Genomic DNA, 16,604 nt, shown 5'->3' on the forward strand with positions numbered 1-16,604 from the left:
CCCAGCGGTTCTCATCTCTCCCTCCGCTGCCCTGGCAGTGCCCTGTTGCTCCTTTGTCCACCGGGGCTACTTCTGAGGTGTCCATAGCTCCATTCTATGTCAGGGGTGTTCCCTTCTAGGGGTGCTGGTTAGGTACTCTGCGGCTCCTATGAATCCCAGGGCTGATCCACGTCCTTCCGTGTGTGCTGTGACCCCCTTCCTGGATGCTCTCCAGGTGCCCGGTGGCCCCTGTAGATGCCAACAGGGCCCATCTTCCAGGGAGCCTCTGCAGTGCCCACTGGCCCCTTTGTATTCCTGGGACACCTCGCAGGGTAAGGCATGGGTACCTGGTGCCCCCTGTGTACGTCAGGGGTGCCGTCCCCAGGTGCAGTGGCACCCCTGACCCCACACCATTAAAGGGGACCCCTGCTGAAACTATCAGGGAGCTATAACCCCTGACATCATAATCTGCATTAAAAAATATATTCTTAATTTGAAAGCTGGACATGCCTTGCAGTCTCCTGCATACAGGACTGGGTCTTGCATTTCTGATGGGGGCCCGTGGCCCACGGACCCCTGCAGTCTCGGGGGGCTGCATAAAGGACTGGGTCTTGCATCTCTGATGGGGGCCCGGGGCCCGGGGGCTGGATACAGGGCCGGGACTTGCATCCCTGATGGGGGCCCGGAGCCCTCGGACCCTTGCAGTCTCCTGGATACAGAGGTGGGTCTTGCATCACTGATGGGGACCTGGGGCCCTCGGACCCCTGCAGTCTCAGGGGGCTGGATACAGGGCCGTGTCTTGCATCACTGATGGGGGCCCGGGGCCCTCGGACCCTCACGGTCTCCTAGATACAGAGGTGGGACTTGCATCTCTGATGGGGGCCCGGAGCCCTCGGACCCTTTGCAGTCTCCTGCATACAGAGGTGGGTCTTGCATCACTGATGGGGACCTGGGGCCCTCGGACCCCTGCAGTCTCGGGGGGCTGCATTCAGGACTGGGTCTTGCATCTCTGATGGGGGGCCCGGGGGCTGGATACAGGGCCGGGACTTGCATCCCTGATGGGGGCCCGGAGCCCTCGGACCCTTGCAGCCTCCTGGATACAGAGGTGGGTCTTGCATCACTGATGGGGACCTGGGGCCCTCGGACCCCTGCAGTCTCAGGGGGCTGGATACAGGGCCGTGTCTTGCATCACTGATGGGGTCCCGGGGCCCTCGGACCCTCACAGTCCCCTAGATACAGAGCCGGGTCTTGCATCACTGATGGGGACCGGGGGGGGCCTCGGACCCTTGCACTCTCGGGGAGCTGGATACAGAGCCGGGTCTAGCATTACTGATGGGGGCCCGGGGCCCTCGGACCCTCACGGTCTCCTATATACAGAGGTAGGTCTTCCATCACTGATGGGGGCCCTGAGCCCTCGGACCCCTGCAGTCTCCTGGATACAGGGCCGGGACTTGCATCCCTGATGGGGGCCCGGAGCCCTCGGACCCCTGCAGTCTCCTGGATACAGGGCCGGGACTTGCATCCCTGATGGGGGCCCGGAGCCCTCGGACCCCTGCAGTCTCCTGGATACAGGGCCGGGACTTGCATCCCTGATGGGGGCCCGGAGCCCTCGGACCCCTGCAGTCTCCTGGATACAGAGGTGGGTCTTGCATCACTGATGGGGACCTGGAGCCCTCGGACCCCTGCAGTCTCAGGGGGCTGGATACAGGGCCGTGTCTTGCATCACTGATGGGGGCCCGGGGCCCTCGGACCCTCACAGTCCCCTAGATACAGAGGTGGGTCTTGCATCACTGATGGGGACCTGGAGCCCTCGGACCCCTGCAGTCTCAGGGGGCTGGATACAGGGCCGTGTCTTGCATCACTGATGGGGGCCCGGGGCCCTCGGACCCTCACAGTCCCCTAGATACAGAGGTGGGTCTTGCATCACTGATGGGGACCTGGAGCCCTCGGACCCCTGCAGTCTCAGGGGGCTGGATACAGGGCCGTGTCTTGCATCACTGATGGGGGCCCGGGGCCCTCGGACCCTCACAGTCCCCTAGATACAGAGGTGGGTCTTGCATCACTGATGGGGACCTGGAGCCCTCGGACCCCTGCAGTCTCAGGGGGCTGGATACAGGGCCGTGTCTTGCATCACTGATGGGGGCCCGGGGCCCTCGGACCCTCACAGTCCCCTAGATACAGAGGTGGGTCTTGCATCACTGATGGGGACCTGGAGCCCTCGGACCCCTGCAGTCTCAGGGGGCTGGATACAGGGCCGTGTCTTGCATCACTGATGGGGGCCCGGGGCCCTCGGACCCTCACAGTCCCCTAGATACAGAGGTGGGTCTTGCATCACTGATGGGGACCTGGAGCCCTCGGACCCCTGCAGTCTCAGGGGGCTGGATACAGGGCCGTGTCTTGCATCACTGATGGGGGCCCGGGGCCCTCGGACCCTCACAGTCCCCTAGATACAGAGGTGGGTCTTGCATCACTGATGGGGACCTGGAGCCCTCGGACCCCTGCAGTCTCAGGGGGCTGGATACAGGGCCGTGTCTTGCATCACTGATGGGGGCCCGGGGCCCTCGGACCCTCACAGTCCCCTAGATACAGAGGTGGGTCTTGCATCACTGATGGGGACCTGGAGCCCTCGGACCCCTGCAGTCTCAGGGGGCTGGATACAGGGCCGTGTCTTGCATCACTGATGGGGGGCCCGGGGCCCTCGGACACTCACAGTCTCGGGGGGCTGGATACAGAGCCGGGTCTAGCATTACTGATGGGGGCCCAGGGGGCCCTCGGACCCTTGCAGTCTCGGGGAGCTGGTCTAGCATTACTTCACGGCCCACAGCGCCCCCTGGTGGAAGTCGGACGCACTGCACTGCCCTGGCAGGTGGCATTGCTGCCCGGATAGTGGCTGCTGCCCGCTCTGGGCACAGAGGAGTGGGGGGCCCGTGGGGTCCGTGGAGGGGGGAGGTGGGGGGACCCAAAGACGAGAATATGTAATATGAACCTCTGACCCCCTCTCGAGCCTTGGTGACGTGTAGAGATGGGTGGAAGAGAGGGCAGGGGAGGTGGGGGGCTGGTTACACGGGTGAGGGGGGTTTAGTTGCATGGAGGGGGGTTGGTTACATGGAGGGGGGCTAGTAACCTCGAGGGGAGGTGGTTACCTGGAGGGGGAGGTTGGTTACCTGGAGGGGGGCTGGTTGCATTGGGGGGGGGGTGCTGATTACCTGGGGGAGAGGAAGTGGGGACCCAGAGAAAGAGGGGGGAAAGGGGCGCAAGGGAAGAGAGAGATGGAGAGGGGGAAGGGACAGTGGAGTTGGAGGGAACCGAGGAGAGAGGGAGAGAAAGACAGAGAGGTGGAGAGCGGTGGAGGGAAGGGACAGTGGAGGAGGAGAGAGGGAGAGAAAGACAGAGAGGTGGAGAGCGGTGGAGGGAAGGGACAGTGGAGGAGGAGAGAGGGAGAGAAAGACAGAGAGGTGGAGAGCAGTGGAGGGAAGGGACAGTGGAGGAGGAGAGAGGGAGGGAAAGACCGCGAGGAGGAGAGGGGTGGAGGGAAGGGACAGCGGAGAAGGAGAGAAAGGAAAGCCGTGGTGGAGAGGGCGGGATACGAGGCAGATAGGAGGAGAGAGGAGAGAGTGGCACAGACAGTGTGAGCGGCCCGGCTCTTCTCATCAACCTCTGGCTGCCCTCCACACATGGCAGGATGCACGTAAAGCAGGGTAACCCGTGCCGCCACATACATGTGTCATGCATGTGCTGATGTAAGGCCTTGGGTGGTATGTGTACCTGGGGGGCTGGGGGTCAGGCTGCTTATAGAAAGGATTGCGTCATTAGCTCGCAGGGGCAGTGAATTGTACAAGTGCCCTCCCCCCCCCCCCCCCCCCCCCCTCCGCCTTACAATGTGGGGGGGGCACAGAAGTGGTTTAATTACTTTTCAGTAGAATTTGCCTCACGTGCACACAGAGAGGGGGCAGCATGGGGGGGGGGCAGCTGGCATGGGAGGTGCCAGGGCTGAGGGTCGGCTCGGGAGGGTTCAGACGGAAGTTTCGAGGGGCAGGTGGGGGAGGGGCTCAAACAAACCAGGCTGAGGGGGGCAAATAGAGTAAGTTGGGGAAGGGGCGGACCGACCCTCCCGGGGGAGGGGAGGCAGACGGAGGAGTGGGGGGCAGACAGACTCATGGGGGGGGGGGGGCGATTAGACCTCAGTGGGCTGGGGGGAGGACCAGACAGACCGATGTGGGAGGACCAGACAGACCTGGTTGGGGAGGGGGGGGGGGGGGGGGGTCAGACAGACCGACCGAGAGAGTAAGAGAGTCCATGGGGGGGGGGGGGGGGGATAACAATAGAGACTCGGGGGGGCAGCAGGACTTGGCTGAGAGGAGGCAGGTAGAGGCGTGGGGGGGGGTCACACAGACCCAAGGTGGAGGGGCAGACAGACTTTGGGGTGTGGGGGCTCGGACAGACATACTTAGGGGGAGGAGGGGCAGACAGACTTTGGGGTGTGGGGGGGTCGGACAGACATACTTAGGGGGAGGAGGGGCAGACAGACTTTGGGGTGTGGGGGGGTCGGACAGACATACTTAGGGGGAGGAGGGGCAGACAGACTTTGGGGTGTGGGGGGGTCGGACAGACATACTTAGGGGGAGGAGGGGCAGACAGACTTTGGGGTGTGGGGGGTCGGACAGACATACTTAGGGGGAGGAGGGGCAGACAGACCCGTTGGGGGGGGGGGGGCTGGGGCAGACAGACCCAGCCTCGGAGAGAGTAAGAGAGACCCGGGGGACCTGGCTGAGATGGGGCAGGTAGTGACGGGGGGGTCAGACAGACCCTTGGGGGGGCAGACAGACTCATGTGGGGGGGGGGGCGATTAGCCCTGACTGGGCTGGGGGGTCGGACAGGCGCTCGGTCACTGTGTGCTTGGGGGGTCAGAGCCCAGACACCCCCCCTGACTCTCACATTCCTCAGAGTGCGTCAGCCTCCTTTCATGGGGGAGGGGCCGGGGAGGGCCGGGGGGCACCACCTTCCCTCTCTTGGAAAGTTGTGCTGCAGTCGCCGCATAAACAGGAGCCGCCCTCTGATTGGCTGAGCCGAGGCCAAGGAATGTGAGGGGCCCTTTAAAGAGGGAGCCCCGGGGCCGGGAGGCAGCAGAGACCGAGGGAGAGCAGCGAGCACCGGCCGCAGAGAGGCCAAGGAAGGAAGGGGCACAGAGACACAGCAGCCGGAGAGTCCACCGGGCACAGCCTGGGCAGAGAGGCCAAGGAAGGAAGGGGCACAGAGAGTCCACCGGGCACAGCCTGGGGAGAGAGGCCAAGGAAGGAAGGGGCACAGAGAGTCCACCGGGCACAGCCTGGGGAGAGAGGCCAAGGAAGGAAGGGGCACAGAGAGTCCACCGGGCACAGCCTGGGGAGAGAGGCCAAGGAAGGAAGGGGCACAGAGAGTCCACCGGGCACAGCCTGGGGAGAGAGGCCAAGGAAGGGGCACAGAGACACAGCAGCCGGAGAGTCCACCGGGCACAGCCTGGGCAGAGAGGCCAAGGAAGGAAGGGGCACAGAGAGTCCACCGGGCACAGCCTGGGCAGAGAGGCCAAGGAAGGAAGGGGCACAGAGAGTCCACCGGGCACAGCCTGGGGAGAGACGCCAAGGAAGGAAGGATCACACGGGGGAGAGCCCACCGGGCACATCCTGAGAAGGGAGACCCCCGAGGAGGGGCGAGGCCGTCACACCTGCAGAGGATCTGCTGCACAAAGAGACTTGAAACGGGGGGACAGCGCCCCGAGAACCAACTGGGAACCCTTTATAACCCGAGGAGCACCCGGACCCTAACAAGAGAGCTCATCGGAGGCTGAGGAGGTACTGTGCACCGAGGGGTGTTGTGCACTGAGGGGTATTGTGCACCGAGGACGTATTGTGCACTGAGAGGTGCATCGAGGAGGTGTTGTGCACTGAGGGGTATTGTGCACCGAGAAGGTACTGTGCACCGAGGGGTGTTGTGCACTGAGGGGTATTGTGCACTGAGAGGTGCACCGAGGGGTACTGTGCACCGAGGACGTATGGTGCACTGAGAGGTGCATCGAGGAGGTGTTGTGCACCGAGGAGGTATTGTGCACCAAGGAGGTATTGTGCACTGAGAGGTATTGTACACTGAGAGGTATTTTACACTGAGGTGCACCGAGGAGGTACTGTACACAGAGAAGTATTGTACACTGAGAGGTGCACTGAGGAGGTACTGTGCACTGAGAGGTATTGTACACTGAGAGGTGCACCGAGGAGGTATTGTGCACTGAAGAGACACTGTGCACTGAGAAGGGACACTGAGGGGTTACTGTGCACTATTAGTACTGAGGGGCATGTACTGAAGAGGTATTGTGCACCGAGGAGCTATTACGCACTGAGGAGGCCCTGTGCTTAGAGGAGATACGCTGAGGGGTTACTGTGCGCTATGGGCACTGAGGGTGGTCTAATGAAGAGGTATTGTGCACTGAGAGGGGCACTGGGTGCGTATTGTGCACTGAGGAAGCATTGTGAGATTCACTGAGGGATTACTGTGCATTAAGGACTCTGAGGGGATTCACTGAAGAGGCCCAGGGGAGCCACTGTGCACAGAGAGGTGCACCGAGGAAGAGCTGTGCACTGAGACGGGCACTGAGGGGGCACTGGCACTCAGGAGGTATTGTGCACTGAGGGGGTCCTGTGCTCTGTGAGAGTCGGAGGGTGGCACAGTCCCTGATCCTTGCCTTCTATGTTCTCGGGGTGCCCACGGGCAGGGCACTGTGGGGGGCGGGGTCTGGCACTGCTGGGGCGCAGCACTTATATTAGTGAGGTACCCGAGGGCTTGCGCTGGAATTAATGGGGTACAGGCAGTCAGTGCTGGTATTATCGGGGTACTGGAGTCGGTGCTGGAATTATCGGAGTACTGGAGTCAGTGCTGGTATTAGCGGGGTACCTGGCTAAGGGTGAGTGTTAGAATTAGTGGGGTATATGGGGGGGGGGGCAGCGCTGGTATAAGGGTGGTTACTATGGGTGAGCGCTAGCATTAGTGGGGTACATGGGGGAGTCAGTGCTGGTATTAGGGGCACCCGGGGGGGGGCCAGTGCTCATATGTCGGATAACCGGGATTGGTGCTGATATCAGGGCCTGGGGGTACCCGGGGGTTCTCCTTGTCATCAGTGCTGATAGTGGGGCGCCTGGGGTCAGTGCCGGGTATAGTGGGGTATCTTGTAGTCAACTCTGGCGTTAACCAGGTACCTGTGGGTCTGTGCAAGTATTAAAGGGATACCTGGTGTGTTTAGGCTTCTACTTGCAGAGTTCCTGTGCTGTGCGCTTAGCACTAGTAATATTCAGGTACCTGTGACATTTGCACTAATATTAGTGGGGTTACCTGTGAGCTTAGCACTACTTTTATGTGGGCACCTGTGGGCTCAGCAGTTACCTGTGACCTTCTCATTAATATTATTGGGGTACCTGTGGGCTCAGAGCTAGCATTAGTGATGTACCTGTGAGCTAAGCGCTAGTATTATTGGGGTACCTTTGAGCTCAGCGTTATTATTAGTGAGGTACCTGTGGGCTCAACTGGGGAACCTGTGGGCTCAGGACTAGTATTCGTGAGGTACCTGTCATGGTGCTCTCGATGGAGGATCTTCCCCAAAACCTCCACATTTCTCAAGGAGAGAAAGAAGCACCAGTCAAGGTGTCCAAGGCGCACGTGTGAGTAAAGGATTAGGGTCCACGTTTCTGGGATATGTCTAATCTTCTTTACTTCCAGAGTTTTGCAAACTTCAATAGCTAACAGCAAACAGCCTACAGTCGGATATATCAATCTTCTTTTATTTCAAACGTTGTTCCAAATTTCAATAATCAACGGCAATATTTTATAATATTTTAAATATTTTAATATACTAAAATCAGAAGGCAGATGACTTTAGCATATTAATATATAAACAAGAACAACTGTTTTACTTACAGCCCTGAGGAAGTCACTGTGAATATTCTCCAACCAAGAAACACGTGTTGGCTGTGGAATGTTTGCTGTTCATTATTGAAATTTGGAACAACTTTTGAAATAAAAGAAGATTGGATATATCAGACTGTAGACTGTTTGCTGTTAGCTACTGAAGTTTGCACAACTCTGGAATTAAAAGAAGATTGGACATATCCCAGAAACGTGGACACTAATCCTTTACTTACACAAGTATTTGTGAGGTACCTGTGGGCTCAGCACTAATGTTACTGAGGCATCTGTGGGCTCAGCCCTAGTAGCAGTGACGTACCTGTGAACTTAACAACAAAATGAATGGGGTACCTGTGGGCTCAGCACAAGTATTACTGAGGTACCTGTGAGCTCAGCACAAGTATTACTGAGGTACGTATGAGCTCAGCACTAGTATTGGCGAGGTACCTGTGAGCTCAGCTCTAGTATTATTGGGGAGCATGTATTAGGATTATTGAAGTACCTTTAGACTCACCACTGTTATTATTAGGGTACCTGTAGGTGCACCACTAGTATTAATGAGGTACCTGTGGGCGCAACTCTAGTATTAGTGAGGTAACTGTGAGCTCAGAACTAGTATTATTGGGGTACCAGTAGGCTCAGCGTTAGTATTAGTGAGGTGCTTGTGAGTTCAGTGCTAGTATTAGTGAGGCACCTGGTTACTGATTATCCGTGGATTAATTGCCGATATTACTTGGGCACCTGGGTTCAGTACTGGTGTCAGTGGGTACCTGTGTTGTTACTGCTGGTATTGCTGGCTGTCTGTGGGGTTAATGCTGGTATTACTGGGTGCTTGTGGGGTTAATGCTGGTATTACTGGGTGCCTGTGGCTTCAGTGGTGGTATTACTGGGTGCCTGTGGCTTCAGTGGTGGTATTACTGGGTGCCTGTGGGTCACTGATGATATTACTGGGCACCTCTGGCTTCAGTGCTGGTGGGTACCTGTGGTCATTGTTGGTATTATTGGTACCTGTTGGTTCTGTACTTGTAATACTTGGGTACCTGTGGGTTTAATGGAGGTGTTACTGGATACCCGTGTGTCATTGCTGGTATTACTGGGTACCCGTGGTTCATTGCTGGGATTACTGGGTACCTGTGGGATCAGTGCTGGCATTACTGGGTACCTGCTGGATCAGTGCTTGTTTTACTGGTACATGTGGGTCCTTGCTGGTATTACTGGGTACCTCTGTGTGCAGTGCTGGTATTACTGGGTATCTGTGGGTTCAGTGCTGGTATTACCGAGTACCTGTGAGTTAAGTGCTGGTATTACTGGGTACTTGTGGACTCAGTGCTGGTATTCCTGGGTACCTGTGGTTCACTGCTGGTATTCCTGGGTACCTGTGGTTCACTGCTGGTATTACTGGGTGCTTGTGGGCTCACTGCTGGTATTCCTGGGTACCTGTGGTTCACCGCTGGTATTCCTGGGTACCTGTGGTTCACTGCTGGTATTACTGCGTACCCGTGGTTCACTGCAGGTATTACAGAGTACCCTGTGGGTCACGTCTGGTATTACAGGGTACCCGTGGGCCACTGCTGGCATTACTGGGTACCTGTGGGTTCAGTGCTGGCATTACAGGGTACCTGTGGGTTCAGTGCTGGCATTACAGGGTACCTGTGGGTTCAGTGCTGTAGTATTACTGCGTACCCGTGGTTCACTGCCGGTATTGCCAGGTACAGTGATCACATCTGGTATTACCGGGTACAGTGGTCACGTCTGGTATAACAGGGTACCCGTGGGTCACTGCTGGTATTTCCGAGTACCTGTGGGTTCAGTGCTGGTATTGCTGAGTATCTGTGGGTTAAGTGTTGGTATTACTGGTTACCTGTGGGTTCAGTGCTGGCATTACTGGGTACCTCGGTGTTCAGTGCTGGTATTACTGGGTACCTGTGGGTTCAGTGCTGGTATTCCTGGGTACCTGTGGTTCACTGCTGGTATTGCCAGGTACTGTGGTCACGTCTGGTATTACAGGGTACCCGTGGGTAACTGCCGGTATTACTGGGTACCTGTGGGTTCAGTGCTGGTATTACTGGGTACCTGTGGGTTCAGTGCTGGTATTCCTGGGTACCTGTGGTTCACTGCTGGTATTGCCAGGTACTGTGGTCACGTCTGGTATTACAGGGTACCCGTGGGTCACTGCTGGTATTACTGGGTACTTGTGGGCTCAGTGCTGGTATTACTGCGTACCCGTGGTTCACTGTCGGTATTACAGAGTACCCGTGGGTCACGTCTGGTATTAAAGGGTACCCGTGGGTCACTGCTGGCACTACTGGGTACCTGTGGGTTCAGTGCTGTAGTATTACTGCGTACCCGTGGTTCACTGCCGGTATTGCCAGGTACAGTGGTCACGTCTGGTATTACCAGGTACAGTGGTCACGTCTGGTATTACAGGGTACCCGTGGGTCACTGCTGGAATTACTGGGTACCTGTGGGTTCAGTGCTGGTATTACTTGGTACCCGTGGGTTCAGTGCTGGTATTACTAAGTATCTGTGGGTTAAGTGTTGGTATTACTGGGTACTTGTGGGCTCAGTGCTCGTATTCCTCGGTACCCGAGTGTCCGCGTCGGTAGTAGCCGGGTGTTTGTGGAATTTTCGGGTGCATTAGTGGAGTCCCTGTAGGCTGAGTGGTGGGATGCATGTGGGACTACCACCACTAGTAGTGATGTACCTGTTCAGCCACTATAGCTGAAAGAGTGGTTTTGTCTACACGTCTCGTAGATGATGTGACCGTTTTCCTTGGTATCAGGGCCCTTTGTGGGTGGCACTGAGTGTGGTGGTGGACAGCACTGAATGTGGTGGTGGATGGCACTGAGTGTGAGTGTGGAGGTGGGTGGCACCTAGTGTGGATGTTGGCACTGTGTGGTGTTGGACAATGGTGGTGTATGGCACCGAATGTGGTGGTGGATGGCACTGAGTGTACGGTAGACATGGTGACCAGGTGTGTGGAGGTGGAAGGCACTGAGTGTGGAGGTGGATGGCACTGAGTGTACGGTGGTGGATGGTACCGGGTGTGTGTTGGTGGACGGCACTGAGTGTGGTGGTGGGTGGCACTGTCTGGAGGTGGGTGGCACTGAGTGTGGTGGACGGTGGTGGTGGTGGATGGCACAGAGTGTGGTGTGGATGGCACTGAGTGTACGGTAGTGAATGGTACCAGGTGTGTGGTGGTGGATGGCACTGACTATGGAGGTGGATGGCACTGAGTGTACGGTAGTGGATGGTACCGGGTGTGTGGTGGTGAACATCACTGAATGTGGTGGTGGATGGCACTGAGTGTGAGTGTGGAGGTGGGTGGCAGTGAGTGTGGAGGTGGGTGGCACTGAATATGGAATGGGGTAGCACTGAGTGTGGTGGAGGATGGCACTGAATGTATGGTAGTGGATGGTACTGGGTGTGGAGGTGGGTGGCACTGAATGTGGGGGTGGACGGTGGTGGTGGATGGCAACGAGTGTGGTGGTGGATGGCACTGAGTGTACAGTAGTGCATGGACCCGGGTGTGTAGTGGTGGATGGCACTGAGTGTGGTGGTGGCCCGCACTGAATGTGGTGGTGGACCAGTGGTGGTGGATGGCACTGAGTGTGGTGGTAGATGACACTGGGTGTACAGTAGTGGATGGTACCGGGTATGTGGTGGTGGACGGCACTGAGTGTGAGTGTGGAGGAGGGTGGCACTGAGTGTGGAGGTGGGTGGCACTGCATGTGGTGGTGGACGGTGGTGGTGGATGGCATTGAGTGTACGGTAGTGAATGGTACAGAGTGTGTGGAGGTGGGTGGCACTGAGTGTGGTGGTGGGTGGCACTGAGTGTGGTGGTGGGTGGCACTGAGTGTGGTGGTAGATGACACTGGGTGTACAGTAGTGGATGGTACCGGGTATGTGGTGGTGGACGGCACTGAGTGTGAGTGTGGAGGAGGGTGGCACTGAGTGTGGAGGTGGGTGGCACTGCATGTGGTGGTGGACGTGGTGGTGGATGGCATTGAGTGTACGGTAGTGAATGGTACAGAGTGTGTGGAGGTGGGTGGCAGTGAGTGTGGTGGTGGGTGGCACTGAGTGTGGTGGTAGATGACACTGGGTGTACAGTAGTGGATGGTACCGGTTGTGTGGTGGTGGACGGCACTGAGTGTGAGTGTGGAGGAGGGTGGCACTGAGTGTGGAGGTGGGTGGCACTGCATGTGGTGGTGGACGTGGTGGTGTATGGCATTGAGTGTACGGTAGTGAATGGTACAGAGTGTGTGGAGGTGGGTGGCACTGAGTGTGGTGGTGGGTGGCACTGAGTGTGGTGGTAGATGACACTGGGTGTACAGTAGTGGATGGTACCGGTTGTGTGGTGGTGGACGGCACTGAGTGTGAGTGTGGAGGAGGGTGGCACTGAGTGTGGAGGTGGGTGGCACTGCATGTGGTGGTGGACGTGGTGGTGGATGGCATTGAGTGTACGGTAGTGAATGGTACAGAGTGTGTGGAGGTGGGTGGCACTGAGTGTGGTGGTGGGTGGCACTGAGTGTGGTGGTAGATGACACTGGGTGTACAGTAGTGGATGGTACCGGTTGTGTGGTGGTGGACGGCACTGAGTGTGAGTGTGGAGGAGGGTGGCACTGAGTGTGGAGGTGGGTGGCACTGCATGTGGTGGTGGACGTGGTGGTGGATGGCATTGAGTGTACGGTAGTGAATGGTACAGAGTGTGTGGAGGTGGGTGGCACTGAGTGTGGTGGTGGGTGGCACTGAGTGTGGTGGTGGGTGCCACTGAGTGTGGTGGTGGGTGGCACTGAGTGTACAGTGGTAAATGATGTTGAGCATGCAGTAGTTGATGGTACTGAGGGCCTCTTAACGAGGCAGTCGGACAGCGCTGCATCACTTCTGACACGCAGGGATGCTCCATATTCATGAAAATACAGCGCACCCGTGTTCCCCCAGTGCAGGCGCTATGCGGTGAGGGAATGGTAATGTGCAGGAAGATGTCTATTCCTGCACAGAAGCACTCAACAATGGTGTTTTGCTCTTTCTATCTGTGCTGACCACAGCGCAGCACACAGGAGGTTGGCCTTAGAGTGGTGTGAGGATGAAAAATACTTTTATTTCTTCTTGTTCTTGCTTTTCCTATGGTGCCGCATTCTGCAGGACACATGAAAAGAGCAAAACACCATTAATAATTGTTTATGTGTAGGTAGGTGTCCCTTCCTGCACATAAACACTCATTCAGTAATGACGATTTGCTACTTCCGTGTATGCTGCATTCTACAGCACACTTAGAAGTAACAGATCGCTATTAGTGAGTGTTTATGTACAGGAAGGGACACCTTCCTGCACATAAACAATCATTCCCTTCAACACAGGCATCAAGGGTGCCTGCATTGGCGCTGGCTGGTAAATTTAGTGCAGGGAAAAAGCACAGGGGTGCGTCATATTTTTGTAAATATCGCACATAGCTGCATTTCTGAAGTGGCACAGGGCTACTAATCTTGGTACAACACCGTGCTGCGCCACTTCCTGGTAAATGAGGCTCAATTTTTCCTCGTTGTGCCATGCTAACACCCCCCTTGGGGTGGCGTTAGATTTTGGCACTGCCCCAGGTTTACAATTCCTCATAAATCCAGGGCAGCGTCAAAATGCAATGGGTGTTTCGCAGTGTAACGCCCACAGCGACACCCAGTGCACGCCCCTTTCACTCTGAGTGGTGCTGTGAAGTGGCCGTATTTACAAGGCAGTGCTAAGCTACAAAAAGTGGCTCACTGCTGTTTTGTAAATATGGTGCAGGGCATTGCGCCACCGAAACGTCGCTAAAAGTGACTCTTGGGTGGCGCAAGGGCTCACAAGTGAGGCGCTGTCAGTGGAGTGTTGGGTGGTGAGAATCCTCAGTCTCCTTTGCCAGCAAGTCATTGCGGGTCTGATTTAAGGAACGTGGCATTGCCTCCTCTAACGCCACCATGTGTGCGCTGTTTCTAAGATACAGCGCACCATGGTGGTACTTAGGGAAACTAGGGTCAACATTTTTGACGCTTGTTTGGAGCTTTGCAGGATTAGCATAAAAATGTTGACGCTAATCCTGCAAAGACCATTGAAGCCCATTGAAAACAATGGGAGCCGCCTTTTAATGCCTGCTCTGAGATTTCTTTGCACCATTTTTTCAGCCCCCCTAACGGGGAACACCCCCTTTGCATACATTATGCTGTAGCGCAAAAGGTTAAAAGTAGTCTGTGGTACCGAGTGTAGGGTGGTGCATGGAGCTGAGGGTGCAGAGGTAGGTGGCACTGGGTGCTGTGTGGTAGATGGCACAGAGTATGGGGTGGGAGGTGGCACTGAGTGCAGAGTGGTAGGTGGAACAGGGTCCTGAGTGGTGGTTGGCACTGAGTGCAGTGGTGAGTGGCACTGGGTGCTGAGTGGTAGGTGACACCAAGTGTGGGGTGGCACTGGGTGCTGAGTGGCGGGTGGCACAGAGTGTGGAGTGGTGGGTGGTGCAGAGGGAGCAGCGGTAGGTGGCTCAAGGTGCTGAGTGGTGGGTGGTGCCGAGGGAGCAGCGGTAGGTGGTGCTGAGTGGTAAGTGGCACCAAGTGTGGGGTGGCACTGGGTGCTGAGTGGCAGGTGGCACAGAGTGTGGAGTGGTGGGTGGTGCAGAGGGAGCAGCAGTAGGTGGCACTGGGTGCTGAGTGGTAAGTGGCACCATGTGTGGGGTGGTGCTGAGGGTGCAGTGGCGGGTGGCACTTTGTGCTGAGTGGCAGGTGGCACTGGGTGCTGAGTGGTAGGTGGCACCAAGTGTGGGGTGGTGCTGAGGATGCTGTGGCGGGTGGCACTGGGTGCTGAGTAGTAGGTGACACCAAGTGTGGGGTGGTGCTGAGGTTGCAGCGGTAGGTTGTGGGGTGGTGCTGAGGGTGCAGTGGCGGGTGGTACTGGGTACTGAGTGGTAGGTGGCACAGAGTGTGGAGTGGTGGGTGGTGCTGAGGTAGCAGCGGTAGGTGGCACTGGGTGCTGAGTGGTAGGTGGCACCAAGTGTGGGGTGGTGCTGAGGGTGCAGTGGTTGGTGGTACTGGGTGCTGAGTGGTAGGTGACACCAAGTGTGGGGTGGTGCTGAGGTTGCAGCGGTAGGTTGTGGGGTGGTGCTGAGGGTGTAGTGGCGGGTGGTACTGGGTACTGAGTGGTAGGTGGCACAGAGTGTGGAGTGGTGGGTGGTGCTGAGGTAGCAGCGGTAGGTGGCACTGGGTGCTGAGTGGTAGGTGGCACCAAGTGTGGGGTGGTGCTGAGCGTGCTGTGGCGGGTGGCACTGGGTGCTGAGTAGTAGGTGACACCAAGTGTGGTGTGGTGCCGAGGTAGCAAGAGTAGGTTGCACTGGGTGCTGAGTGGTAAGTGGCACCAAGTGTGGGGTGGTGCTGAGTGGTAGGTGGCACTGGGTGCTGAGTGGTAGGTGGCACAGAGTGTGGTGTGGTAGGTGGCACTGGGTGCTGAGTGGTGGCACCAAGTGTGGGGTGGTGCTGATGGAGCAGCGGTAGGTGGCACTGGGTGCTGAGTGGTAAGTGGCAGGTGGCACAGAGTGTGGAGTGGTGCCAACAGAGCAGCGGTAGGTGGCACTGCGTGCTGAGTGGTAGGTGGCACCAAGTGTGGGGTGGTGCTGAGGGTGCAGTGGTGGGTGGCACTGGGTGCTGAGTGGTAGGTGACACCAAGTGTAGGGTGGTGCTGAGGGTGCAGTGGCGGGTGGCACTGGGTGCTGAGTGGTAGGTGACAGCAAGTGTGGGGTGGTAGGTGGTGCTGAGGGAGCAGCAGTAGGTGGCACTGGGTGCTGACTGTTGGGTGGCACAGAGTGTGGAGTGGTGGGTGGTGCCGAGGGAGCAGCTGGAGGTGGCACTGGGTGCTGAGTGGTGGGTGGCACTGGGTGCTGAGTGGTAGATGGCACAGAGTGTGGAGTGGTGGGTGGTGCCGAGGGAGCAGCTGTAGGTGGCACTGGGTGCTGAGTGGTAGGTGACACCAAGTGAGGGGTGGGCCTGAGGGTGCAGCGGTAGGTGGCACTGGGTGCTGAGTGGTAGGTGGCACCAAGTGTGGGGTGGTGCTTAGAGTGCTGTAGCGGGTGGCACTGGGTGCTGAGTGGTATGTGGCACAGAGTGTGGAGTGGTGGGTGGTGCCAAGGGAGCAGCGGTAGGTGGCACTGGGTGCTGAGTGGTAGGTGGCACCAAGTGTTGGGTGGTGCTGAGGGTGCAGTGACAGGTGGCACTGGGTGCTGAGTGGTAGGTGACACCAAGTGTGGGGTGGTGGGTGGTGCCGAGGGAGCAGCAGTAGGTGGCACTGGGTGATGAGTGGTGGGTGGCACAGAGTGTGGGGTGGTGGGTGGTGCCGAGGGAGCAGCAGTAGGTGGCACTGGGTGATGAGTGGTGGGTGGCACAGAGTGTGGGGTGGTGGGTGGTGCCGAGGGAGCATCAGTGGGTGGTGCTGAGTGGTGGGTGGCACAGAGTGTGGAGTGGTGGGTGCTGGTTGGAGGAGGGTGTTGCCTTATTCTGCCCGTGCTCTGGGACCCCGCTGACGCCTCTTCTTCTCTTCAGCAGGTCTCTGGGCAGAAGGATCGACACGATGGCCCTGTATGGAGGTCTCCTCCTGCTGCTCATGATCAGTGTTTATGAAGCCAAACGCATCTCAGGTGAGGGATTGGCTCTGGCAGCCTGTAGGGCACGACGTGTTCTGTGTGTATTGCA

General features: G+C 57.5%; 1 protein-coding gene across 4 annotated transcripts in view; it reads left to right on the forward strand.

The window, feature by feature from the left end:
* The first annotated feature begins 5,020 nt into the window (after positions 1–5,020).
* Positions 5,021–16,604, forward strand: part of THBS1 (thrombospondin 1) — an 86,540-nt gene continuing 74,956 nt past the window's right edge. The window contains exons 1-3 of one of the 4 annotated variants that reach the window (XM_069209155.1): positions 5,021–5,143; positions 5,212–5,807; positions 16,455–16,549. In XM_069209155.1, the coding sequence (XP_069065256.1) occupies positions 16,483–16,549 (67 nt within the window). In that variant the 5' untranslated portion in view covers positions 5,021–5,143; positions 5,212–5,807; positions 16,455–16,482. Of the gene's footprint in view, positions 5,808–16,454; positions 16,550–16,604 lie in introns of all 4 variants that reach the window. The other 3 variants (XM_069209157.1, XM_069209158.1, XM_069209156.1) reach the window with 3 other exon arrangements.

Source organism: Pleurodeles waltl, chromosome 9 (genome assembly GCF_031143425.1).
Source record: "Pleurodeles waltl isolate 20211129_DDA chromosome 9, aPleWal1.hap1.20221129, whole genome shotgun sequence".
Taxonomy (NCBI): Eukaryota; Metazoa; Chordata; class Amphibia; order Caudata; family Salamandridae; genus Pleurodeles; species Pleurodeles waltl.